Source organism: Aythya ferina (assembly GCF_964211825.1).
Source record: "Aythya ferina genome assembly, chromosome: 19".
Classification (NCBI taxonomy): Eukaryota; Metazoa; Chordata; class Aves; order Anseriformes; family Anatidae; genus Aythya; species Aythya ferina.
This window is the reverse complement of record NC_140309.1, coordinates 8,874,655-8,902,040: the sequence shown is the minus strand read 5'-3', so window position 1 is coordinate 8,902,040 and position 27,386 is coordinate 8,874,655. Positions and strand designations below refer to the sequence as shown.

The window sequence follows — 27,386 nt, the reverse complement described above, 5'->3', positions numbered from 1 at the left end:
AGCTCGCTGTTGGTTTCCTTCCCTTTTAATCCAGTCTGCTTGCTGAGTTCTTAAGAGGCACTCGCCTCTTCCTGTTATTTCCACCTTTTTGTTCTGAATGAATCAATACCAAGATCTTGCAGCACTGCATCTGTACCACATGCTCATCAAAATGGATAATGTTCACTGTGAATTCCACAGGTTGTTCAGGAAAAGGTATACTGAAACTTACTTTATCCTGGCTGTTGAGCTCCTGGTAAGGAATATGTGCAGGCAAATACGTGTGCAGCAGAGCACAGAAGGCGAGCCCATCACTCCAGCTGCTGCTGAAGTTGGTAATATCAATATTCTGAAAGAGGAAAACACAAACCACAGTCCTGAACAGTGCTACATGACAAAAACCAAAACCAAAACAAAAAGCACAAACCTGCAAACACCAGTTTTTATGCAACCATGGAATGAAAACTCAGCAGTATTAAAGGAACATAGGTTTAAATTTTCCATTCTCCCCTTCTTTTCATGGCAAGTAAAAAGACACCAAGTAGTATGGAAAGTTTCAAAATCCTGGACAAGGGATTATTAAGAAGTCAAATGTTTTTCACACTAGGCCCCAAACGGGGAGATGCTCTCCAATGCCTTCTAGATGGTGAGAAACACATGTGCAGCACATGCTGCACCTGCAGTTTTCCTTTGCTGGCAAGAAAAAGGATTTTATCTGCTCCCTTTCAATCACAGCACAGCAGAAATACAATTCCTCCAGCACTTAGAACAAAGCAATTGATACTTAAAAATGGTATTTTCTAATCAATTCCATGCTGCCTTGTCTTAGCACGTCTGAGGGATGGACTTGCATAACAATGTGGTAGTGTAATCTGCTTCAAGTGCCATCCAGACATGGGCCTGGACAACCTGCTCTAGGTATCCCTGCTCAAGCACATGGGTAGGACCAGATGACCTTCAGAGGTCCTTTCTGACTTCAACCATTCTGTAATTTTGTGTATTTGACCAGTGTTACCTTTCTGATATTACACAGCAGATTATGTGTTTTAAAGAGAATGTGTAATCAACATTTATGACCTGATCCAGCCCCTTACCAAAAGCCAAATTGGACCGGTAAAAACCTAGTACTTAAGACCTAAATAATGCACTTATTTGTACGATAGGGAGGCTTAAACTTGGCAACACCAACAGCTGAACGGGCAGCTTTCCAAGAGCTGGGCATACGTGCCAGATTTGCACAGTCACTTGCATGAATGCATGTTTGCATTCTCCTATTGCTCATCAATGCAGCATCTTTCATTTGCACATCACGCAGAACTTAAAAAAAAAAAAAAAAAAAAAAAAAAAAAAAAAAGCAGATAAAGAAAGGGAAGATTGAGATACAGAATTTAATTGAAAGTTTAAATGGTCAAAAACATCTTCTCTTCCCTTGTCACCAGATGGTGGGGTTCTTTGCTAGTCCCCAAACTCACTGCAAGGGTGCATGCAGGTGTACAGAGAAAATCCAGTTTTCCTACTCAAGAAAACTGAAGGATTTTAAAATTATTTACTGGCTGGAGTGAGGTTCAAAACATGATATAGTTGGTAGGTGGATTAGAGTGATGACAGGAACAGAAAGGGATGTTTCAAAGTCAACCAATCTAAAAAGAACATGTTAAAATACAAAGAGCACGGGGATACAGACTGCAGCCAGGGCTCTCCGCAGGGATGCTGTGAGGCCGAGCTGTGGTTCAGCATGCACTTGTGGCCCAGCTCTGGTTCTGTGAAAGAGAAGTGAGCCTTCTGCCTTCCCCGTACACACGGATGTAGCCATGCCAGCATGCTCAGGGTTTTTTGTGGCTAAGCTTTGGTGCTCTAGTTCCAAATACCGGCTAAAAACAAAACACCAAACTAAGGGGCAGTGGCTGGAATCGCAACAGCTCCAAATGCCCGCTGCAGAGCACAGACGGCTCCAGGACACGACAGTACCGCACCGTCCCTCATGCTGTGGCAGGGATGGAGCTGCCCTCACACCACTCGTTAGCTGTACCTTCAGGGTGCTGCATTTCAGCTCTCCCTCTGCCACTTAACCTCCCTTATTTAGCTGTTTTCCAGTTTCTTTCAAGATTCCCCAAAAGCTTTTGCTGCATCTCGTACCAAATCTCATGCAGGCGCACTAAAAGCCAGGCAGGAAGTGTTTCAGCACATGCTCTTCACTCATGCCTCATTGACTGGTTGTCCAATGTGGACTTTGTCCAGCCAGCCAGGATCTCAGATTAGTAATAAATGTCTACAATAAAATAGGACTCAAACTGAAAGAGTACAGAATATTTCAGGGTAAAATATTCTGGCTGCAATAAACTGACAAATATAACGAGGTTAGAAAACAGGCCACGAGCAGGGGTCATGGCTGCACTGTGCTAGCACCACCCTGCATTTTAGGCTCTAAACATCTGTCAGTGGAGATAAAAGTACTTGAATACCATCACAAGAAAAAAATATTTTACTCTGAACACCGTCTTGGCCTGAGCCATAAATTTGCACCAGGAAGTCACGTTTCAGATTAAAAAAGTGACTTACTGTTTATCAATCTTCAGCTGGTGAGAAAGAATTGACAGCCACATCACCGAAGTGTTGAATTTACTGAAGGCAATAAATTTTAACAGCAAATCGCCTATCAGCAAATGCCAATATTCTGATTTTATACCGTATAATAAAAATGAAAATGGAGGAGTTTTAACTCGCTCTGCCAAAGGCCATAGAAGCAGGAACAAATAAATAAAAAGATAACAGGTTTGTGTGGGAACGTTACATCCCATCCTCATTTTCGTGATGCTATGATGAGACATGGCATACAAAACTGCTGCACCCTACAGTACTTCACCAACCCACCATCAGCTTGATAATTTTACACATCCTTGTGGTCTTAACTATACCTAAAACCTCTCTCCTCTTCCCATGTAACAATACCTAGAGAAGTGCTAAAATCAGCAGTAAAATGAGAACGAGGTCCAAAAATCCTCATGTCTCCAACAGCATTGTCCAGCCAGTTATCTTCAGTAATTCTTGGATCTGTGTCTTACAAACAAGCAAGAGAACAAAGATCGGGTTCTGCTGACAACATTTAAACCACGGATGAAATCTACGGCAAAGCGGTATGGGAAAATGAACACAAATCTGAATTTTTGTCCTAAATGAAAAGCCAAAATAAATGTAAATGCAGAGTCAGAATGCGTATCTGAAGGCTCAGCTCAGCTGTTCAGTTAAAAACACAACAATACACACTTAGGCGTAACCAAAAGTACCTAGCTGCCATTCTCAGATCCAAAAAGCATCAGTGAGTTGTGTTTCTTCCCCTCTACAAACATATTTCCATTTCATACATGCCCCTCTGGCATTCCACCTTTGATTCTGTGTTAACTACTTTTCATTTTGGGATATAAGGATATGGCAAATGAAAAGTGATCTTTGGTGTTTGGCTACACTGAAGCTTTATTTGCAATACCCCCCCCACTACACCACACCGAGAGGCATTAACTCAAACGATTTCTCAGATCATCACTGGCTCCACTGAAGCCATTAAAAAAAGGAAAACAATTTAGGGAACAAACACCTTGGAAACTATTCACTACTCCTGATTATTTTGGCAGCGGAACCCATCCCAGCGTTTCTGCCACACCTCTCTACTCCTCAGCACACAACCCATGGATATGCAAGAGCTATTTGTGTACATGGCGGTTATTAATGTACACTTCCAAACTGCAGGATGGAGAGCCTGGTGATTTTTTTCTCGCTCCGTGTGAAATCCTACAGCAGAAATCCTACTCCAAGCTCTGAAAAAATGCACGTGGCTTCTCATGATAGACCTAAAAGTTAAACCTTGTAGGACAGCACACGTTAGGAAGAAGATGCAACATCACAGCGTACACAGAATGAATGGAGGAAGAAACAGGAAAATGGAACAGGTGCTACGGATTGAGTTATAGTGCTCAGAAGTCAGGATGAAAAATTTGCCACCTTATGGCCATAGCATATCTGGTGTCACCAACGTCCCAGTCCTTAGCATGCCATCAGTGGCTTCACACTGCTAAAGGCATTTACACCAGAGATCAACTCCTGACACATGGGCCAAGGGTGCTGAGCAGCTCAGGTCTGCACCACTCAGGGTTACCAGCATCTTTTGGAGCAGACACACCATACCCGTGTTACGCAGCACCGGACCTGGGTCTTCTGCGGTGCTCCTACGAAAGTCATATTTTGGGTGTTGAAAACCTGGGAAGAATGTGAAAGTCTCACTGCAGGCCACAAGAGGTGTGGTTTTCATAGAAAGATGACATAAGAATTTTTGTGTGCCCTGTGGAGTAGCAAAAAGGAGTGTGGAAAGATTTGAGAGTACGTTTCAGCTGTCTGAAAGTACCGGAGTACTTGTATGGTTCCTTTCTATGCATAGTAAAGTATCCGACATTAAGCAAAGTTAAAAATAATAATAATCCATGTTATTTAGAGAGCAAATACATTATCTATAACATTAGTGACAGGCCAAGTCTAAAAAGACACTGAACACCTGCAAGTCATTAACCTCAGCCCCCTCCTCAGGAACAGGACCTTTGCTTGCAGATAACAGCGCTGAGAGCACCGCGGTGAAGGCCCACAGGGAAATCCGTGTGATCTGTTCTCACTAAAAACAACTTCTTGTTTACCCGAGGAAAAAACAACCACCCCATTAGATTTCGCTAGATCTTTGACTCCGAGCCTTCAGCACAAAGCAACAACGACATCACGGGCTCTTCGTTAAAACACCGACCCCAGATCTTCCTGCTCGGCAGACGTTCCTGCGCCTGCAGCAGTGGCTCTCTGAGTCGTAATTTTCTCTTGTAAGACCCAGAATTATAAATTACAGACATGAGTCAGCTTGAAGCCAGGCTGGAAGGAGCTCTGTGGAAGAAAGCCTGCAGTAACTACACCCTTAGCATCATTCTCCCCCTCCCTCCCCAGCACACAGCGTGCCTCTCAGAGTCACTGCTACAGGGCAGCACGCTGGGAACACGCTGGAGTGGCTCATCGTTGGGTTTCAGGCCACAGAGAATAGGAACTTTAACAGTGAAGAGAGAACTAGTTAAAATACATATAGAGAATAATAGAATAAGCAGAATATACAAAGTAAAGAGAACCAAAGGGAATTGCCTTGTTTTTAAGAGCAGCTCCCCGAAACCAGCTCAGCTTCAAGTTTTTAAGCTTTAAGACCCACATGTTCCGCACAGAGCAGAAGCCTTACACTTCCATGGTTTTTAGTGGTTATATTTAGACACAGGTGTCTGGACAGGAACCTGCTTCACGAGCTACATCTCTGCAAAGCTGAACGCTGACCTTTCTAGCGTAAAATCTGATCGAGGTACCTTGAAAGGCAACTCCCCAGGAGTACCTCCACCCATCCATCTTCAACAATAGCCGTGTGCAACTGCTAATCTCATTTGGGTTCATCACACCCTAATTGGTGGGGGACGTGTTGGTGGGCCACAGCCAGAGAGGTTCTAGCAGAGGAAGCATGTAAACTGCGAGCTCTGGCTGGGCAAGTGGTAAATCCTTCCTAGGAAGTAACACAAGAGACGAAGGGGTCCCGTTAGCACGACCTAACCTGAGCAAACAAAACACTCCAGTTCATCTGAAATGCTCCGCCAAAGATATGAAGCATTTGGGCAATCTGCTGGAAATGTGGGTGAATTAGAAGTGTGGTCGGGTCCAGTTAAGATGGATGAAAGGCATGAATGCCTGAAATTAAAGACTGCCTGGATTCTTGCGTAATTACAGGGTGCACCCAGATGACTTGGACAATTGCACTCAGCTATTTTCAATGGGTAGCGGCAAGTCTAAAGCGATTTGCATATCACATTTAGCCAATCTATTACCAGGAAACTTTCCGAATTCGCTTACAAACCTTTTTCTCTGAAATGGCAGACAAAATAAACTAATGTCTCTTGATTTAAAAAAAAAATAAATCCAGAATAATTTGTGGAACAGCAATACTGTTTATTGTATAGAGATTAAGTGGCTAGCCAAGATTGGGAAGGAAGCCAAATGACCTTCTATCCTCCAGGCTATATTAATATCCCCAGTTCAAATGGTTTGGGCAGCTGCAGTCTCCATAACGATTGTTTTTAACCTCTCTTTGAAACTTTGTGCTTCTATCCCCACCATCCGTATTTCTAACACTTCTGCCAGACAGCGTCATGCATCTTATTGATTATACATGGATGAAACAACGTAACTCCAGATAACAGAAAACGCCACGTGAAAATGCTGTTAAATTGCATAATCACAGCACAATGAAATAAGGAAGTGGTGTCAGCTCTTTAAAGGTTATCCCATCTAGTACCTTCCTTTTTATAAGAAACCCCATTTCCTGCCACATTCCTAGGTTCTCTTCACTCCTTTCTTCACTGCTGGTTGTTGCTGCGTGTTGCTTCAGCTTTACTGCTTATCATTTGCTTTAGCAAGTGTGAATTAATGAGCCTTTTTAGCATAGCCAAGGCTAACATGAAACTGAGTTCGTGACATTTCTTTTTTTTGGCAGAAGCACCACTTGACCTGAACAGTCACAGGGAGCAGGGACATTTAAAGAGGACATTTAACAAGCTTATTGTCATGCACTCCACACAGATTTTTCTGTTCCCAACTATTTCAGTCTCTCAAAAGACAGAGTTCTGAGAAGATACCTGAAAGTCAGGCACGTCCCATGTTCTTCCTTACCTTTCCTAGTTGGGGCAGACTGGCAAGAACAGGTAACATGATGCTCTCTAAACCTCTGCACTCAAAACAACCTAATCTGACATGAGTTGTCTTAGAAACATCATTTAGAGTAGACTGTAAAGCTTATTATAAAATAATCCGCGTGCTCTTCAAGCTCAGCGTTTCCTTCCTGAGGTACTGAAGAGGTCCATGACCTCTGCAAGGCACCTTGGTTCCGTCATTTTGATTGCAAGAGATGTGGTGCTGCTATAACTAAAATTGTCGTAAGAATAAAAAAAAGGAAGTGGTACCAAACGGGAGATATTTATGGTAATATGTGATAATGTAATTATGTGACCTCCCATTTCCTTTGCTTGCAAGGCAAAATACAGTTGCTACTGACATGGAAATCATCACTGTAACTATACATACAAGTAACTGCCTTAATAAGCCAAGCAGCGTCTGTTCATGGCCAGCAGGTCTGTTGCTCCCAGCACTGTGTGGACGGGTAAATATTTCATCATACTTTGTCCACATTTTTTTTTTTTTTTGTATTGGAATATATATATAAAGACCAACTTTTAAAAACGAGAACAGATTCCGATAAATCCGGGAAAAGCTAGAGAGACAGTGCTGGCACTGTGCTCATAACACACACAATGCATGTGAACTTTTCCTAGCAAACAGCACAAGCTCTTTTGAATACTAATTACCCTATGAAAACATTCTCATTACTAAAAGTCACCTATTTCAAAGATCTCTCTAGTAGCTAGTAAAGTAGGGTTTTGTACATATTTCTCATTTGGGGCCTTTTTTATCACTTTGCACCTCAGCTTCTAAGGAGGGGGGGCAGAGAGAGAGAGGCTAATGCTGAGCTCACAGTGAGCAAGCTTTTTAATACATAAATATACAGGACCAAATGAGAGCTAGCATAAGCAAAACCAACTTTATAAACATCTCTGGGCCATTTCAGGGGTGAAACAATGGTTCCAAGAGATATCTGTCAAGTGTGGGTGGTACTTTTGTAACTGACACTGCTGTCCCGTTCAGCGAGTTGGACAAAACATGTTCGTTATGTCTGGAGAGGCAGAGGTGGGTGCCACAGCGAGGCCAGGAATTAGCTGGTTCTCCTCATGTCACAATCCCTTCAAATCGTTGACGACTTCTTATTTTTGCATGAGGGAAGATGCAGCAGCACAGCTCCGAGGACCACACAGATATTCTGGGGAAGAAGGGAGGGAGCAGAGGGAGGCACTTAGCTACTTCCTGCCTGGAGCCCTGGCACAGAATCGCTAATGACCACAGCGACAGCTCCCACAGTTATTTCTAATTATCTGTGGGGATAGCTCACAGCTTAAACACGTCCTGGAATTCCTGGGAAGAGGGGTAAGCTGCAGAGGAAGGCAGGCTCACGGCAAAGGATGGGGACAACTTAGGGAGAGGTCTCAACGGCAAAGAATACTCACGGAAGAGGCAGCAGGGCTCAGCGCTCTCCCAGTTAAATTCATAGTTTGGAGCTGTTCCAGCTGGTGACCAATCAATTCAGTGTTTTCCCTCATTGTCATTGCATCCAGGCAACACGAGGGAAGCGTCTTGGACTTTGGGATGGATAGAATGTAAATGCTATTTTTAAAATTACCCAGCAGGATAGAGAGTTACGCATGAGAGAGCTGCATGGGCATTTAATTTATCCCTCCAATCAAAAGACTTGTATTCATTTACAGGATAAAGCCCCTTGCGTGAAAAAGGTAGAATTTGCCTCAAGTTAGTTGGCTATGCTGAAGAAGCACGTTTATGAATTGGCAACTCTGTGAAGGAGACTTGCGTATTAGAAATTAAACTGATTACTCCCAACATGCCATGATTTAGCTGCCACATTTATTTTCCAGACCCAACCCTGGCTTCAGCTGGGACACAGAGAAACTGCGTGTGCCCACTGGACTGTAAGTGTTTTTATTTAGAAGAAGAAAAAAAATGATGCTGGAAAAGAATTGGGAATATCTTGAAATTTCAAACTTGTGTTTTCAGTAATTAAAATTCTCAGTATTACCCTTTTATCAGGGTATCTTTCCAAATCTTACTGAAAATCATCATCAGCCACTGAGATAAGATGATCTATATTTTAACAGCCAAGGAAATCGATGTAATGGCATTACGCAAAACAGCCAGGGTCACAGAGGTGGTCCAAAACAGCCTTGAGAGCAAAATTCCTAATCACCTTCTTGTCAATTTTTATTTGAAGACAGGGCAGCCCCTCCTATCTCAGTGGCTTTTACCAAGACTCCCTCTGATCACTGCATAGATAGGAAAAGTCTCTTTGAAGTGAACTAAAAATTTTTCTGCAAAAATCAGAGAAACTCAAAGAGACAGAAATTTTACCCAGTTCTCAGAAATACACAGAATACAAAAATAACTTTCTGGTAAAACCCCATTGCACATATGTTCCACTTCTAAATGTCAAAATGCTTTAAGCAATGTGGGTGCAATGCTATTTACAAGCGTACGCAGGCTCTCCTACCAGAGCAGATACGCTGGTGTATGGTACTTTAGAAAATGTCACCGTCCACCAGAGAAGAATTTTGAAGCGTTAATGGCATTTGTAAATATTAAGACAGACAGATTTTTTCTGTTTACTCAGCAGGCCCTGGCCATTAGCTTCTAATCTCCAGCACACAGGTTGGTGTGGCAGAATGGAAATCTTCCCACTCTTCCCCAGAAGAGGATGACTCCTCCCTGAATGCTGTCCAGAATGCATAAATGGCTGCCGTTTACATCTGGAGGGGTTTTGTTCAGTATCTTTCCTCAGCCATATTACACAAATTGGGAGTTATTTGTTTTACTGCTGATCGTCAGTAGAGAAGATGAGAGCACTCTGGGAACCCAGCCTTTCCAGAGCACACAAATAGTGTGTAACAGCAGATGGATTTACCTCCTGTCCCCGTTGCTGGAAAGACCTGGCTTGGAAAGGTGGCCAGATAACTTCTGCGTCCACTCCTCTGTGTTACTGCTGAATTATGGAATGCCACAGCTTACGAGTTCTCATGACTAGTCAAATACTTGAATAGAAAGGTGGTAATGCTTCTGTGAGAGAGAGAAGCTGATACAATTTGGGAACACACTGAAGCAGTTCTATGCTACTTGTTGACACAAACACAGAAAGTGAGGTAGAAAAGGGTAAGAGAATCACTACCACATCCACAGGCACATCTTCTGATTAAACAACTGGGTTCTTTCTGATCGCGTTTTGGACAGTGCACAGCTGTACCAGGATTCTCAAGGCTGTAAAACTAAGCTCCATTCATTATGTTAGCGTCAATGGATACATCTGATTTGATTGTTTCGTGAGGCAAGTCCCAGGAATTACATTCTGCCCCGGTTCAGAGGTTGAGAGGACTGGTTCTGGTTTTTGTTCCATTCGGTTCTTTGATTCTTTACTAGCACTGCCAGCCTGAGCACCAAACCTGAGGACAGCAGTAGCATTTGCAATAGTGTCTGTTCCCTTTCTATAGTCCAAGACAATGCAAAGCTGAAGTGAGGCAAAGTGCTCAGTCTAGACTTAAAAAAATGATTGAGACAGCAGTTGCTTAAGAAGATAGTCATCTACTCACCCTAATGGCGTACAAAGAAATGATGGGCTTCTTGCTTCTAAATATAACCCTTGGTTTCCAGAATAAGGAAGAAACTGTCAAACACAGACATGTTAATCTACAACTGGCCATGACAGAGCTTGTGGATCTGTTATACAGCAGGACTCCACAACACGCAGCCCCTGAACCCGCCTGCTTGCTGCACCAGCAGCCAAGGAACCGGCACCCTGCCTGGTGGGCCAAGCAGCAGCATCCTCCCTGACGTGGGAGTGCTGGCCCTATGTCCATGAGACCAAAGGGAACACGTTAGATCCTCATCAGCCTATCTGCTTTTGTACATCTTCGGGCGATACTTAATGTGTGCTGGATGTCATCCAGTCACCAAATGAATCAAAAAAACATGGGAAGAAGCAGGGGATAATACCACGGAGTAGGGCTCAAGAACAAAGACGATATGGTGGAAATACTATCCAGTGCACAACTGAAAAGGAATGTGAATTCCTGTGAGAAAAAGAAAGCCACAAATTCATAAACATAAAGCTAGTATTATTCCGAGTTTAAATTGAATACAAAAGGGTAAAAAGCTTTATATTATATCTGCTGCCAAGCCACTAGATTACTTGACAAACAACAAATACTGACACAGCCTTTATTTTTCTCCCTAAGCTTTTGCATCCTTGCTACAAGAAGAATATAGTATCGTGCAGACGCTGCCATTTCTACAAGGTCTGATATACCAGTTTTATGCTTCTAGTAGCCAGAGCACTCAGAATTACATTTCATGACTTTCAGGTTATGTTTGAAAGTAATTTGTTTCCAATTGCTGTCTCTCAGGGCTGGAATAGCCATAATAACTGGAACACTTCAGGGCAGATATTTTTCTTCTTTTTGAATAGTTCGCTGAGGCACTACATAGGAAAGGCACTTTTATTAATAATATTCAGCAAAGACGAAGGCTCAAGTATTGCCGACAGCATCAGGATATTTCATCAGAGCCCTAACACTAACAGTGTCTTAAGAAAAGGAAGCATGAAAAAACAATTCATAACTTTCCAGACAAATATTCAGAATGACTGAGGGTACAGATTTTAGTACTTTACTAATTCAGACTAAACAATATATGTTGGAGATTATTGCCCTAAAAATAGTTCCAATGCACTCCTAAGAATACTTCCTAATACTGCACAGTGTTCCTGGGACCTGCTACAGAGGTAAGTGACACCAAATACAACAGGGAAACAAAAGTCTCTTCTAGCTTTGCTCATAGTTGCTCGAGTATTTTAATGCAGAATAATGAAAAGGAATTATTGTCTCCAGGAGCTGCTTGTACATGTATGATGTGAGGGCTAGGTAGAGATCATGCTACCTAGTACTTACTGTGTGCTGTTGGGATTCCTCCAGATGGTGTCAAATCTGATCTGAGGCTGTGGAAACCAAGTTTCCTGTGGAAACCAAGACCACCGATACCAATTTGTCAGCCTTCTGCTGTCGGTGTCAGTGATAATGGGAAGCACTGCCTCCATCCATGAGAAGATGGACTCAGACTGTCATAGTCATAAGGCAATGGCTCGTATGCACGGGTAGGGAATATATGATACAAAAATCTTTGGAGGTATAGCTACTATTTCCCCCTTGTCAGTTCTACAGCATTTCTTATCTCCTACTTTGCATTTCTTCCTCAAACAACCACACAGACAGATTCAGTATAAAAGATGGTGGTTCTTCAAGAAGTGGATCCCAAATGGGTCCTGTTAAACCAAGTGTAACTTGATAAAAGGAACAAACATGATGGTACGTTGGAAAAAAGACTCAGTCTCAAATTCTCTTTTCCTCTGTGCCATAGGATAGATGTGTAGTAGTTGGAAAAAAATGCAAAAACAGTTCTTTTAAGCAAGCCGTCTTCATTAACACGGTAGCAATTCCATCTCATCTCTGAAGCGGGTATGTGGCAGAAATAATAATCCTAAATTTTAACGATCACGGGTTAAGTGCCTCTTGATGTTCCCTGTTTTCACAATACTTCTGTGGATAGCAATAGATTTAATCTAGAGAGGTTTGGCCCCTTGACAAATGGTCTCCACAGAGAGCAAAAAGAACCAGAGCACTTAAATGACACTACAGTCACTAATGATATGATTATGGAAGGTGATAATGCAACAAGAATGACTCTCAGCAGCTTCCAGGAGTTATGACTCATGGGAACAGAGCCTATTAGAAAAGAGGCACCAAATTTCTACTTCACACTGTTGCTATGATGTATAATCTTTTTAAATAGATGAGGAAAAAAAAACACAAGACAACAGAGAAAAAGCTATTTTAACATAAATAACTTACTCTCAGCAGGCTTTGTGGTTTAAAGGACTTGTGGTAATTGAGCTGCAGAGCCACAAAAGCAGTTCTCAAGTCTGGTCACCTCACCACCCTACATTACATAGCATGATGTCAACAAATTCAGAGAGGCAGGACGAACAGTCTATGCATGTTTAGCAAAAGAGATGTGGCAGTGTACATTTCTTATAGGCAACCATACTTCAGATTGAGTTGGGTTTATTTTGTTTGCTTGTTTGTTTTTCAAGCTGGAGATTTTCCTCAAGGAAGTGTTGCAAAAAAACACTAAGCCCAAAGCCTTATTTCACGGCAATTCTTTTTGATGCTGTGATTTTTTTGCACTTCCCCTGAACATCAAAATTGATGCCCAAAATGCTAGAAAACATTGATCTAGGCATTGAAACCTGACAACTGAAATCATATGCTAGAACATACCATAGTTTGAGATCTCACTTCCATATTTTTTTCCTCTAAGTCATTAAACTGAACTTCAGTTTATCAGTAACAGCTTTACCTCAATTCTCGTACTTCTTTCTCAGTTTTCTAAAATATTACTTTCTCCTTAGTGTTCATAACCTTTTGATATCAAATCACTGTTTAAATAGGGATCTTAGAAATGACATAGCAGATTAGAGACACGTAGACGCTTTCATGTTTCCCCTCAGTTACTGTAAACTCATGCAATTTCTTTATTTAAAAAAACAAATCAAACCCTCCAGGCCAACATTCATTTCTGTTGCACTTCTCTCAACTCCCTCCAGTGTCCCTCTCTTGTTTTACGAGATTGCCTCCCAGGCAACACCACACTGAAGTAAAAAGCCAGGGAATGTTCCCCTGTAGTCAGTGTAAGGATATATGCCAGGAGCAGTAAATGTAAATTTCTATCTATAGCATAAGCCTTGCATGGATTAAAGCATTTGAGAAGTGTAGCCTTGTGCATTGGTCCCTAGGTCTTATCCCCAGATACTCTCCTAGGTCACTAATCCAGCTTTCCTCAGGGGATGTGGGACACAGGCAGTAGCTGCTACCGAGAGAATCAGTTATTCTAATCCGTTTTGTTCATATCGTTTAATGAAATCAGGTTTCTGCCTAATTTAAACAGAAAGGAATCCCCCTCCTCCTCTTCAGCTCACAGACAGACTTATATTAAACCTCCAAGGCAGCACACTGCGATACCGAAAATAAGAAGCTAGGCAGCCAAGCATCAAGTCTTATTTTCTCTCATTCCACTGCGTCACTGAGCTGAAAATAGTTTGCTTCCCAAACTACTTGTGGTTCTGAGCTTCATGTCAGAAAGAACATAGCCGTATGCTGGGATCTGCAGATGATGCCTCACAGATGGGGGTCTTATGTATGAAAAATAAGTGATGCACGTCATCAGGGTTCTGCTTGCTGGAGCTCATTACTTCATTCTCACCAGTGCAGTGGCTAAGGCAGGAAGGAGGATGATGCTCTTTCCTCCCTGTGGAGCTCAATATCAGCCTTATCGTAAGGGTGCAAGGGTCAGGGGAAAGCTAGTTCACGAAGAGTCCGTGAATGCAGCACAGCGAGCATGATGGGAACAAGAATCTGAGGAAGACTGTCCAAGAGATAGTGCCTCTAAACGAAGCAATGAGGATAGAGAGGCGAGACTCTCACCATAAATCAAGACATTGTTTGTCCTTCGATACATCTGATTTTAATTTCTACTCTGAGATCTTAACACTCTAGACAATAACCCCCCCCAAACACACACAGCCCACAGGCTGAACTCCTCAGCTTCTCCTGGCCTACAGAGTGTTTGTCACTGCTGTACCTGCTCTTTTTGAAAACTGCTGAGCGTTCATTCTGCTGCTTTAGACTAACGACAGAGGATGGCCTTCAACCGAACAAGAGCCTCAGCAGAGCAGGAACCAAAATGACAAAGCTTTTTCTGAAATATCAGCTGGACAGTCACGTTAGTAGTAACAGCATTCCAACAGCCATATATAAAGCAAAGATTTCTATTGTCCTCTGAGCCAGGGACATGCTTTCCTCCAGAGACTAATACTAAAAGGAAAAACAAATAGACCCGGGCTGCTTGCATACCTCCTGGGTGGCCTGCTATCCGATACACTGTTAGCTCCACTACTTGGGTTCAGGATAGAAAAACAAAACTCCTTCTCTTTTCTATCACAGAGGGAATACTTGTCACCAGTCTGGTACCTCCCGCATCAGGGCAGGCCTTTATGTCTGCAAACAGCACAGTAATTTCTAAAAGCAGTACCTTCAGTCCTACCTGGGTGTAATCAGACACACGTAACTACTACAGGCTGCCTCCCAGAGAACGCTTCCAACAGTGACCCCAGATGAGTCAGGCTATTTTAAAAGAAGTGGAGGAAGTTCCTATGTATGACATTTAAAACAAAAAAGGGCAGGAGAAAGTCTTACTCAGGGGTTGGGCTTTCTGGCCTAACAAAAGTTAGACTTGGAAAAGTTGTATTTTGCCAATCATTTTCTGAGGACTGGATGGAAATGTGTCATGTGTCCCCACCCCTTCCCCTCTCCCCAGATAACTTCTAATCCAAAACGAGGAGAATTTTAGAAGATGAGATACAAGTAAATATGAATTCAACAGAGTTGAAGACGTAACTTTACAGGACAGCACTAGAGCCTTCTATCGCACAATTGGAGGCTAAAATCTAACCCTGGCTTTACTACTTCTAAGGTGTGTCTAAAGGCAGGAGCTTTCTCTGGTACTTGTCCTTCTGTAAAGTTTGTGCAAGTCATTCATGTGCACATGAATGTGTGCTATGTGCTAAGAAACAACTCACACTTTCAGAGATGAGCTTATTTAAAGAGAAAGCTACCGTCTTTTCTTCCAAACTCCTGTGCCCTGCAGCTAATGCTTCATAAAGAGCTAGTTGTGAAGAAAAAAAAATGTTATTATTTACTTTAAAAGATGGGCTCTGCTTTTATTAAAGACTTGCTCCAGGGTGCATATCATGTGGTGATAACTGCTTTTGTCTTCTGCTCTAAGTAACAAACAATATTATTCTTAAGAAAAAAAAATCTCAACATTATATCAAACTAAGACTATCCTGCACACCCAGCATATATCACAGGATGGACTGTTGCCTGTAACTGCCTTCTACAGCTCAGTTACAAGCAGAGTCCAAGGTCTAACTCAACTGTATACAAACACCAGCAAGAGCTTTATGAGCACAGCAATGGCCGTACAATAACTGGAGAAATTATTATGCCTGTTCAGCAGTGGAAAATCACTACATAAAGAAATCACAAGTTCTCAAGCAGTCAAAACTTGTTTTGTAAAATTCAGTGAAACTTCTGTAGATTAGAAAGAGCAGGACCCTAACTTGCAGTTTGGGCAAGGCCACACATAGAAATATTTATTTAGTTTTACAGAAATTACCAAAAAGAAAACACTCATAATAACACACAACCTATACAAAAACGTTAGTGTCATTTCAAAAATTGATACCAAATTGAAGCCACCGTTCATATACACTGTTTCTCACCATCAGTGACCTTTGATGCTGCAAATACTTCAGCTTTTGCATGTGAATTACTTACGACAATGTAATATTGGGGTCTGCAGTGTTAAAGAAATCTGAAGGAAGAGCATAGAAAACACCCGAACAGAAGTAAACATGTAAAAAGCAGCAGACTGAATACATTTTTCTGAAGTGACATTGCTTACTGAATGTGTGTAAGAAAATGATGGAACTGTTCTCTAGAGGAAAGTAAAAATGTACCTGGTAGCCCTCTGTCTTCTTTTGGCACCATTTCAACAGAGCGTTCCTCTTCGAACCACCATACTCCCGGGCAAGGGCTGCCAATGGGTCCTTTCTCTCCACACTAATCCGGGGTGCGTAAGGGAGAAGAAGACAAATATGTTTGAAATCTCTTTTATTTTTTTCTTCCAGTACGTAAATAATATCCATATGACAAACCAAGATGGCATACAGAACCTAAATGGAAACCAAACTGTAATAGCTTTCAGAGCACAACTTCTATCTAAAGAATCTGTAACAATAAATTCACATCCAATTGAGCTGCTGCAAAATGAGTTCTTGAATTAACTGAAATATCTGGAATCTGTATTGCAATTAAGGCCTAGAGTACAGTTAAAGGCCATCTGTCAAAACACCCACACTGCCTTCACCCTACAACGTTTACTTCTGTGAATAATGGTGGAGACCAGAGGAAAATGATGTGTCTGGCTTTCTCCTAGACCTCAAAGCTTTTAGTTTTTTAACTCACCATAACGTGCAAAGCTACAGCAAGATAATGATGGGATTTTGACATACAACTGAGTGACTCCTGAAAGCTTAGTATCCTCGTTTTGTCACAATTGCTCATCTTACAGATAACTGTGGTTATTATAGCCTGAATTTTGACATTTGGCTCTGGTATAGTTTACACAGCCTGGTAATTCAGAATCAGATAGAGCAGCCAGCAGACTTTCTACTGGAGACAAGAATCCACTGGATTGAAACGTTCATCTTGGTGCTAAGTAATGCTGTCAATCTTTCCAACGCGCTGTTTTTCCCAGGAAACTTAGCTTGTACCTGAGTTTGCTTTGGGGTTTCAAGCTGCTGGAGTTTGAGGTAAGCATTCTGCTGCTGAAGGCCATAGGGGGTTTGCTCAGGGATTCCAGGGAGGGGCTTTTACGGAGGTAATGGTCTGGTTTCAGCTCGTCATTTCTCCCCTTCAGAAGGTCTGTGGGAATTAAAAAGGAAAAAAAAAAAAAGCTGTCAGTTTGCAGTCTGAGGAATTCGATTAATCACTGTCCTGCCACCCAGCACACAATATGTAGTCTGTTGTTTTGATTCTAAACAAATGTACTCATTTGTTCATTAAACACACATGGGGCTAGGAAACCTTGAGCAGATTAGAGGTGATCATAACAAGGAATGGCTTTGATGATTTCAACAATACAGACTGCCTGGTTTCCTGTGATTGATACTCCTGCTGGGGGGTAGGGGCCTCAGGTGAATGAGGGGAAATACCAAAATCCACAGACTTAAAGGTTCAAAAGCTGATCACCAGATATCTTCACCAGATGACTGACCAGCCCTAGTATAATAATTTCTTTTCCTGCCACTAATATTCATGTAACAAGACGACCTCTTGTCTTCTAAATACAACCCAGCAGTAAAAGGCATTTATTATCACATGATGATTGGCATCCTATCTAAAATGACTTTGGGAAGTCCCAATATATTCACAGCAGATGCATCTGTATTATTATGACATATATTAAGTATTTTTAAATATTACATATTGGTTTTACAGTATATATATTTATGTGTGTGTATATTTTAAAAAATCAACAAAATTAGTAGCCATGGAACCCAATGTTGATACGTTTTTGAACAGAAGCCAGAGATCATAGAAATCAAATTATTTCCCCATGCACATCAATTACAACCGAGTGATGAATAACAGAGTTGTCCATTTTTTCTCTGTAGACAGACTGTCAACAAGCCAGGATCTATGAGCAGCACATTATGAGGTATCAGAAATTAATTGAATGCAGAACATTTAACTTTGTCTTTCTTTTCAGCTACTTCCCTATGTTAATAATTAAATAATGTCACATCTCCTAAACATATGAATTCCTTCTTAGCTTCAGCAAAGGATAGTATCAGTGAATCAATCCTAAATTTCTTTTCAGCTGGGGTGTATCAGCAGTTGCCAGACAAGCACATCCTTCCAAATGGAGCGTGGTAACCATAGGTGTGCAGCTGCCCTTGCTTTGGCTCCTGCAAGTCATTAGACTAACAGCATTTATAGCTGCTGAGAGCTATAGGCATTACTGCACCTTCTTTCCACAGCAGAGGAGGCCACTAAGTTCCTATCTATTAAGTCATATTGATGGAAAAGGACAGAATCCAGTCCTGGGACTGTTTTATTCCACGAAACCTGGCTGTTGGCAGAGCTTTGTTGTGTTTGCATATACCTTGCTCAGTCAGGATCATCCTTCCCTCCATTCCCCTGTCTCTTCTTCATGTACATCATAAATTTGTAACAAGAAATAGCACCAGGATAATGCTTTAAAATACTGCACACTACAAAATGCAGAACAGAAACCCTAGATCTCATTTACCTCCCTGAAAAGGGAGGCCCTCTCCTCCCAAACAGCTGAGCTTATTTAGAAGAAGTAACTCCACATGTCTGTGTGTATGTGTATTTGGATATATTACCCCTTTGCCATTTGAAGGCAATACAGAAAATCTGATTTTATGCCTTTTGGTGGTTTTCCACTGTACGGTCCACATGCATATGTCTCTTCTAGCTCCTCTTTAGGTTGAGTTGATGGAGAACTGCCAACTGCTTCTCCCAGTTATCTCAAATTTTAATAGCCACGCCAGTCAGACAGGCATTCAATGAATTATTCTTGGTTTTTTAAATTTAAAAATATTTTGTTTAGAGAAACAGATGTACAACAAAGGGCATATCAATAGGTAAAATCTGAACATTATGAAGAGGAATCTAGGTTTCTCACTAGCCTGTAAGGGTGGCAAAAAAAGCGCACTGTTAAATTGTCATTAACATAATTGGACTTGGCTAATGGCATGGTGCAATTAGGAAGTGCTGTGCCAATCATTCAGAACGCATTCATGTGTGGTACAAGAGAAGGATAAGGAAGGCTCCCAGACAGGAATAAAAGCTATTGGAAGTACAGTGCTGTGTAACTGCAAAGAAAGGAGGGTGCAGACGAGGGTATATTAGGAGCCATTTGGAAAAAGAAATGAGATAATGATTAAGGAACATCATATCCTGTTAGCACAATCTGTTTGCACTATTTAAAGAAACATTTTGGCTACTGGCTTGACTTATACAGTAGTGCCAAAATGGTGCAAGTAACAGTATCCAGCCTTGTACCTTGAGTCTCTCTTGCATGAGTAATGTACTTCCTCTGACTTATTTCTGGTTCCCAGACACTCCAGGACAAAACCAGTAAACCTATGATTCTAACTGAAAAGATCATGGTCAAAAACTTGCTCCCTCTGTGAAGTAATCCGCTCCCCTCTGCAATAATATAGCATTTGGGTCAGATTAAGGACATCACAGAACCCTGCTATGATACCAGTCAGATGGAATCAGCCAGAAGATTATTATTATGGAGACTACTTCACTCTGAATTTCCTTGGGGATATTTTTTAATTCAGTCTTGTTTGCATAGGACTTGGATCAACTGCCTTCTAGGATTATTTAGATTGGAACCAGAGCTATTACAATTTTATAGTGAGTAAGCATTTGCTATGGATTACTGGAACTAAATCAGACCCAGGTACAGAGTGAAGTGGTAGATGCAGGAACTTGTTAGATAAGTGACCATAAATTTTTAGCATACAATGGCTAATAAAATATCTGTTGATTTAAACAGATTTTCATGGAACAATTGTCTATGGGTAATAACAGCAATTATCCACAGCCTGAACTGGGATACTTATTATTAGGGAACAGCATTATATTACAGCTGACAGATTACTTCACTGTACAGTAAATTGGTAGAGACTAAAATGGTTTTGTGTTCTGTTTAGGATCAGAATACACTCTCCTGCAAGACATTTTCTGGAAATCAGTTGACACGTATAAGGAACCTGTCTGTTCCACTAATAACTTCTGTTTTCTTATCATTTACTCTTGCAGTAGAAACTGGTAGCACAGACAAGATTAATGGTTATTTATGTTGCCATCCACCTTATAAACTGTTTTACTGTTCAGATCCAGTATCTCTTCACTTCTGAATTCTGGAAGGGGCATTTTAGCAGGTTATTTGAAGAGTTTAAAAGGTGGGCAGGTTCTAATTTCTCTCCTGTGCTAACAAACTATTGCAGAAACTGCCTCCAGTTTCACTGAGGCCTGACTACATGAATATAATACTTCATCTGTCCTTAAAAATTAAATAATCTATTGGTACTAGCTTTGATTCCAATGCAATAACTACATTCAGGACTAGATAAGCAAAATAAAGGGCCCTGGAGAAAAGGGAAACAAACACTGGTAGAAAAGAATATTAAATGACAAGAGAACAAAAGCAAAGTGTGAAAGAAAAACAAATGCCTCTCCTGAGAACTTACAAAACAAACTGCTTCAAGCCCAAATAAGACTGCTCCTAAAACAGTTGCATCTGTATCTGAAATGTTTCATGTATTTCAAATGAAGCCCAATTTAAAAACAAACAGGCCCCCAGAAGACAGTGCCTTGGGTTTATTCCAGATACATATATGTTGAAGAAAAAAAATCAGTCCATTTCAGCTCCACGGCACGGATTAAAGAGGTGCCACGGATACTTTGAAATAAAGACGGCAAGTTTGTGTTGGCAAACCATATTGTATCACCTTTTTTTTTTTTAATAATTTTCTAAGGCTACGCTTAAGATGGAAACATGTCAAAATTAAAAAGCTCTCTAAAATAGAGATACAAAAGACACTTCTTCACGTTTCCTTTGACCGTAGGCAAAGAGGAAAAATGGCCCAGAGAGACCAACATTTAATGATAAGATTTTGCTGGCAAAAAGAGGCAGCACTTGTACATTTACTGCAATTTACCTGAAAGAGGAAGGTCTGAAAGTTCTGTGTGCTTGGCAACTCCTTTGCTGGCTGGCTTCGTGTTGTTATAAACAGAATGTCTCTGTGAAACAAATGTACAAAAGGATTAAAAAATACAAGACATCACACTTAAACAGGCAAGCAAAAAGAAGAGATGCTTCTGCTATCTCAAGATCACAAAGCAGGTTTAGGAATACAGGAAGCTTTCTACAAGGTATCTGCTTGCACCTAGAGCTGGATAAAGGGTGGTGAAAAACAAAAGGACAAAGAGCCAATATTTTTAGGTGGCAAGAGATCAGTTCGTGAATTATTTCACATTCTTATTTGCATGTTTTTCTCTTGCAAAACATAATCTAGTACGAGTGTCTCCAACCCAAAGTAAGAATGTCTGTTCCTAACTGTGTCTCTGTCCACAGCACCCTGGATCATATGCCAGGATTCTCAGCCCCAGTTTCCAGCATTAATACCCACCCATGCATTCACAGAAAGTTCTCAGACCTCAGTTTAATACCCTTCTTTAATCCTTTGCTGATTCTTTGAATGAAATGTGCTAACACACAGCATTTCCAACAACACTATACCAAAGATTGAAAATTGCTTACAGAAAGTTAATTGATTCAGTGAATCATAGGAAGTACTATATTCCACAACAGCTCCATGAAGGGAAAAAAATCAAACCATAAGAGCTCTTCAGTCAGCACTGTATGAACTCACTGGATAACATACATCTTTGAAACTTGTCTACTCACATGCCTAGCTTAGGCTGATGTTTCTCATAACTCACTACCAATAATTGAAACCTATTTTCTGGCTAACAGTGATTAAAGTTCAGAATTGTATTCCAAAGAGTTCATATCCGTCCACTGAAAACTCTAAACTGAGGTCAAATGCAAACTCACTTTGATCCTTTTTGTTAGTACTATAGCATTTGATGTCTCACAGCAAATAAACAGATGAGTTTCCTTTTCCCCTTGTCAACATATGTATGTTGGCATGCTGAAGCAGTGTCATGCAAACACAGCATCTACCCATTTTAAAACTGCGACGATGGAAAGTGTTCCTTTCACCTGCATGGGGGAAACAGCAGCTGCGGGGGCTGTCCTCACTGGAATTCCACTTAGAGGGCTCCTGGGGACCTTGTGAACTGAGATATTTTGTCCAGTGCTACCTGTAATAGAAAAACATGGAAACAATTGCATTTCAAAACCAACCATCTTCCTCTCATTAAAACAGTGAACCAACGATGTAGTGACATTCCATGGACAGTTCTCAACCAATTTGCACTAAGCAATTACCTCACAAGACAACAGAAATTACCTATTCACTCCCCCAGAAAAAGGTTTACTACAAAATACACTGTACCTGAACATCCTAAGTCAAATGATTTTATTAGCGACTTCACAGTGGCTGCAGATTCTGACGGTGTGGGAGATGCTCTGTTAATGCAGACTCCTTGCCAGCGGTTGCTTGTATCTGCCTCTATAGATTCTACCTCTTCAGCTGTCAGCCTGCAAAGCAGAAAGCAGATCAAAGTCAGTGGCAACAGGAAGCGCAAGCAGAGATTAAAGGTCTTTATATGTAGTAAGGCAAATCCAACGATGCACATTGTTAATTGTAACGCCCAGACGTGTACCCACTACTACCATGTTCGTGCTCCTGTTTCGGAGTGCCTAGCAGATGTTAAAATCATTGAGTCTTAAATTTCTTGTGTTATTAACCATATCATCTCCATTCCCCATCATGTCACAGGATGGAAGATTATCATGGAATAAAAGGAGTTTCATGAGACTTGGGAGTAATCACTAATAATCACCTAAGATGGGCCTTCAATACAGCACAAGGGCCAAGGGCCTAATGTGGTCCTCAGTTGACTAACGAGGAAAATAACCAAACAGAAAAATGTTATTTTACACTGTGTTTTTAATTGGTGTGACCACTGCTGGCGTAATTGTTAGCAGTTAAAATACCATAATTGAAAGTAAAATAATTAGCTGGACAGGGTTCAGCTAAGAGCCATGAAAAATAAACTAGAAAACTTGCTTCATAAGGAAAAATATGGAAATTCAACTCTTACAGCTTATCAACAAGGATGTCTGCTGAACAAGTAAACCCTCAATCACAATCCATAAACAGTTATATAGGGAATAAAACTTAGAAGTGCTTCATCCTAACAGAAAAAGGAACACCAAATTTCAATGGCTGGAATGAAGATAGACAACCTCAAAATAGAAATAAGGCCCGTATTTTATTGTGGATCATTAAGTTGCTTCATCAACAGGAAATTTTAAAGTCAAGATTAGGTGCTGGACTTGCAAGGAATTAGTACAGGAAAGTCCACATTCGTGTTAAACAGCAAATGTAATCATGTAGTATAACCATCGCTTCTAATCATGCACTTCATGGATCTGGCTGAAATTGCACTGACTCTGTACTTACCCAGAAGGTCTCAGGTGGACTTCGAGTCAATTACCTAGCTTTACTTTAGGAAAGTTGCAATTAGATAAAGCCTAGTGGTGTAAAAAGAGAGTCTTTATCACATTGTTCTCCCAATCTCCTAGCTGCTTAACAAACACACGCTGATTTACAGGATTTGAGGCTTCACCACCTTCCCCTGCTCTGAAGTAGGGTAGGGGCCAAGAGATTCATGTCCAAAAAAAAAAAAACCAACACAAAAAAAACAGAAAATATTTTATCAGACATCTGGAAGATTCTATCAGGAAAGTGCCCATGAGGTGGAAGAACATCTGATCAGCTTAAAATACAAGTCGAGCCCTTTTTCTTTCCTTCTTGGCATCACAGTGTACAAAATACAAGGGGCTAAAGGGTGTCAATGAATACGAGAATAAGAGTGACTCACGCTTCTATTTCTGGCAGAGCTTAAGGAGGTGCTGTCTTTAAGCAGCCATTTCTTTGCTAATTCATTCAAGCTACTTGTGTGCCAGGGGGGCCTGCAGAGGCAGATGGCTATAGAAAAAGCCATTTCAGTTCCATTCTCCATTTAATCCAATAAGGAGGAAAGGCAGACTGGATAAGATCCACTGAGCTCTGAGGGAGCCAGTGTTTTGCTGGCTAATTTTAAGCTTGGCCCTTCACTTTTTCTTTCATGGCTTCATAAGACATTAGCAACAAATCAACAGGTGATAGTGTCTGCACTCCATTTGTAAGACAACACATAAGCTGAAGGAGCCTAATAAAGTACAGAGAAAGGACAGATTTCGGCCTCAGGACACCAAGCCACCCAACGCAAAACGTTGCATTTTCAAGAATTATAGAGATCTGCCTGTTTAACCAGGCAAAAAGCAAAAAGCACGAGGTTTGTGGGACATTATCATAGTAGGAAAGGAACGGTCAACGCCTGTAGGCCAACTGGTCAATCTTGAGAATAAAATAAGCCAAAGGTATGTTCCAGGCAGCCATCACTTCAGCAGGAAAAGGGTCTGGCTCCAGATTTCATTTATTCCGAGAGGAACTATACTAAATGGCACCACAAGACACCGCAGAAGACTGATGGCTGCCAATACAACCACCTGGCTCAGTGAGGCTACAGATCATGGGTCAGGATTTAACTCCGAGAAAAGCTCACACTTCACAGACTAGTCTAGCCTCTCATTGCAAAAGGATGCAAACTGGTTAAAATTAAGTCAGCGTACCTAGACCAGCCTGTGTGCCACGCCACAGACAAGTCCACTGAGAAATCACGCACCACTATTCTGTCATTGTACAGATTAATTATGAATATTTACACACTGGAGCTGCTACTGGGTCTGATTTTGTTAGAATGCTTCCTGCAATCTTAAGTCTGTATATTTGTAACACTCCTAATGCACCCTGAAACAACCTCCTAGATGAAACACCATCACAGCAGAAAACAGAGGCCTCTCACATTGTAAATGCTGGCATGAAAGCAGGTAGAATGCTGCTGAGACCTACTCGCTTCATCCCGTGCCAAAGAGAACAGCCAACAAACAATGAAGAATTGTGAAACCCGGTGAGTACCTTCCATTTTTGAAGAGAAAAATCTGTAAAAAGGGGATGCACCTTTGTGTACATACATGGGTTTCTTGACAGAGAAGCAGAACTGAACTTGCAGTAACAAGCTGTGGAGGACAGTGTAGGAGAACAAGTTACGAAGATTAATGTTGAGCCCCACCTTCAAACCAAAAATGGCTCCTTGTGCACACGCTTCATTTAGCTTAGCACAGTTTAGGCCAGCTGAGAAGACTGACTAAACCCTGCTACAAAGAGGATGGAGTTAAGAAATGTCATCTACTGCTGTATGCTTTCCTTGAAACAAGGATGAATGGTTTACATAGTAAAAAGCTGCAAGTGCAGCTGGCTCAAGTGGAGCAGCTCCAGGAGGAAGCAGAGCACTTCAGCCACAAAGGAATTCTGATGTGCAGAGCCCTTTTCACAAAACCACTGCTTAGCTTCATTCACTGGTGAGAGAAGGAGATGCAGCGAGCTCTTCTCTAAAGAGAAGAGTTAGTCTGTTTTTTTAGGTTTAGAATACGTGGACAATAACACGGTACAAGTCTTTCTGTGCTTAACATACAGATTTTGGCAACAGCAGCCTTCATGGGTTTGAAAGTTTAACTGCTCTGATCTCTCCATTACAAGTGGCTTAGGACAACAGAACCACATTTCAGAAATAATTGCTCTGCAATCTAGTCTTTGACACAGTTCCTGTCGGTGTGAATCCTCCTGAACTCCAAGAGACACAGAGACACACAGCTGCTGATACACAGAACAGAAAAGATGCCAAGAGTAGGCAGCAGACAATTCCGGACACAAACATTTATTTGGCACTTCAATATATATATTTCTTAAACATAAAAACCGACATTCAACAGCTGCCAGCACAGTAAGGAAAGGCAACACAAGTGTGCATATATGCATACACTCCAGTAGCATGGCACATAGGTGAAGGCCGTGCCAGAGCCAGGACATGCTGCAGAATTCTTTAGCTCAGCCTGCTCTGAGATCAGGCCCCTGCTAGGTCTTCGCATCCAGGAGAAAAGGACAGGAATCCCACATCCAAAATATGAAATTCCAGTCCTGGAACGAACTGATGATCTTCTGGCACAAATGGTAACTTCTCAGTTTCTTGTTGGTATCCAATGAAAGCTTTCTCCAGGTGTCTCCAGTAGCAAAACTGAATTGAAGCAAGTTCTCCCTGATAATATACTTCACCTGAGTTGGTTCACTGACAATAAGGGCATGAGAAAGACACCTTCTGAGAGGATATTGATTAGGAGCTTAATATATTCATTGCTTTTTCTTCTGGATCTATCCATCTGCAATTCTCAGCCAGGACAAACCTCACACAGGACACATGCTGTGAAAGTCAGAGCAGAATATGCTCCTCGAGCATCACACTGCTTCCTAACACACACTGAGTGAGACATGCCACCAAGTGGTGAGTGCATTGTCAATGCAATATTAAAAGCCCCAAACAAACAAAACAGCTGATACCAATTCAGTAACTTAATGTTTCTATTCAATTTTCCTGCTGGATTTCAGTAACCTAATTTCCATGAGCAACTCAACTCATCCAGCTGCAAAGGTTGGAATCACTTGAGTTTGTGTGTATGTATACGTACAGATCTGTATGCATGTGTATTTAGACACACAGATCTATGGATATAATATTATATGGAGAACACAATGTGTATTTTTACAAATTAGACATACACACTCAGTTTTATTTTTAAGCGTAAAATGGCACAGTTGAACTTCTGTTCCAGGAAAAATACCCCCATCCCTCCAAAAGGACTGTAAATTATTTCAGTGCCCCAAATCTCTGTGGTTACGAATAGTTGGCTTTAAGCTAATTCAGAACGTTTTCAGCCTCATGAAGTCTTCTGAAGATAGAAGCCTTCTGAAACAAAGAAGCAGGCTCTTGCCCATGGAGGGAAGGTGGACCAGAGCAGCATTCACACTTTGCGATACATTCGACTTTTGCAGGGCAATAAAAAACTGGAGTTGCTTTTCTCCAATTGAAACTTCCCTTTTTCAGCTGCAAGTTGAAGGCATGTCCTGAAGTGTCTCACAGGCCTGGCTATGCATCCATCCAGGGCTGTGTTAGCTGGTAGAGTTCAGGCACCTACAGAAATACAGACAACAATGGGTGACGTCATAAGAAGTAATACAATGCCCATTCTAGTTAATCATCCATCCCACCATCACTAAATAAAGGGGAAAGGGGGAAATGCTGGTGGTGGTGCAAAGCCCATCTCTTAAAGGA

General features: G+C 41.3%; 1 protein-coding gene across 13 annotated transcripts in view; it reads right to left on the bottom strand.

Annotated features, from left to right (window-relative positions):
- SPECC1 (sperm antigen with calponin homology and coiled-coil domains 1) overlaps positions 1 to 27,386 on the bottom strand; it is a 95,587-nt gene that overhangs the window by 6,976 nt on the left and 61,225 nt on the right. For 8 of the 13 annotated variants that reach the window (XR_014684866.1, XR_014684867.1, XR_014684868.1 and 5 more), the window contains one exon: positions 25,922 to 27,245. Coding sequence is in view for 9 of the 13 variants with exons in the window: in XM_084493308.1 (XP_084349434.1) it covers positions 27,224 to 27,245 (22 nt within the window). In the remaining 4 variants the exon portion in view is untranslated. Of the gene's footprint in view, positions 1 to 211; positions 329 to 16,333; positions 16,437 to 17,149; positions 17,301 to 21,142; positions 21,225 to 22,209; positions 22,311 to 22,504; positions 22,651 to 25,921; positions 27,246 to 27,386 lie in introns of those variants that run through there. The other 5 variants (XM_084493310.1, XM_084493305.1, XM_084493312.1 and 2 more) reach the window with 1 other exon arrangement.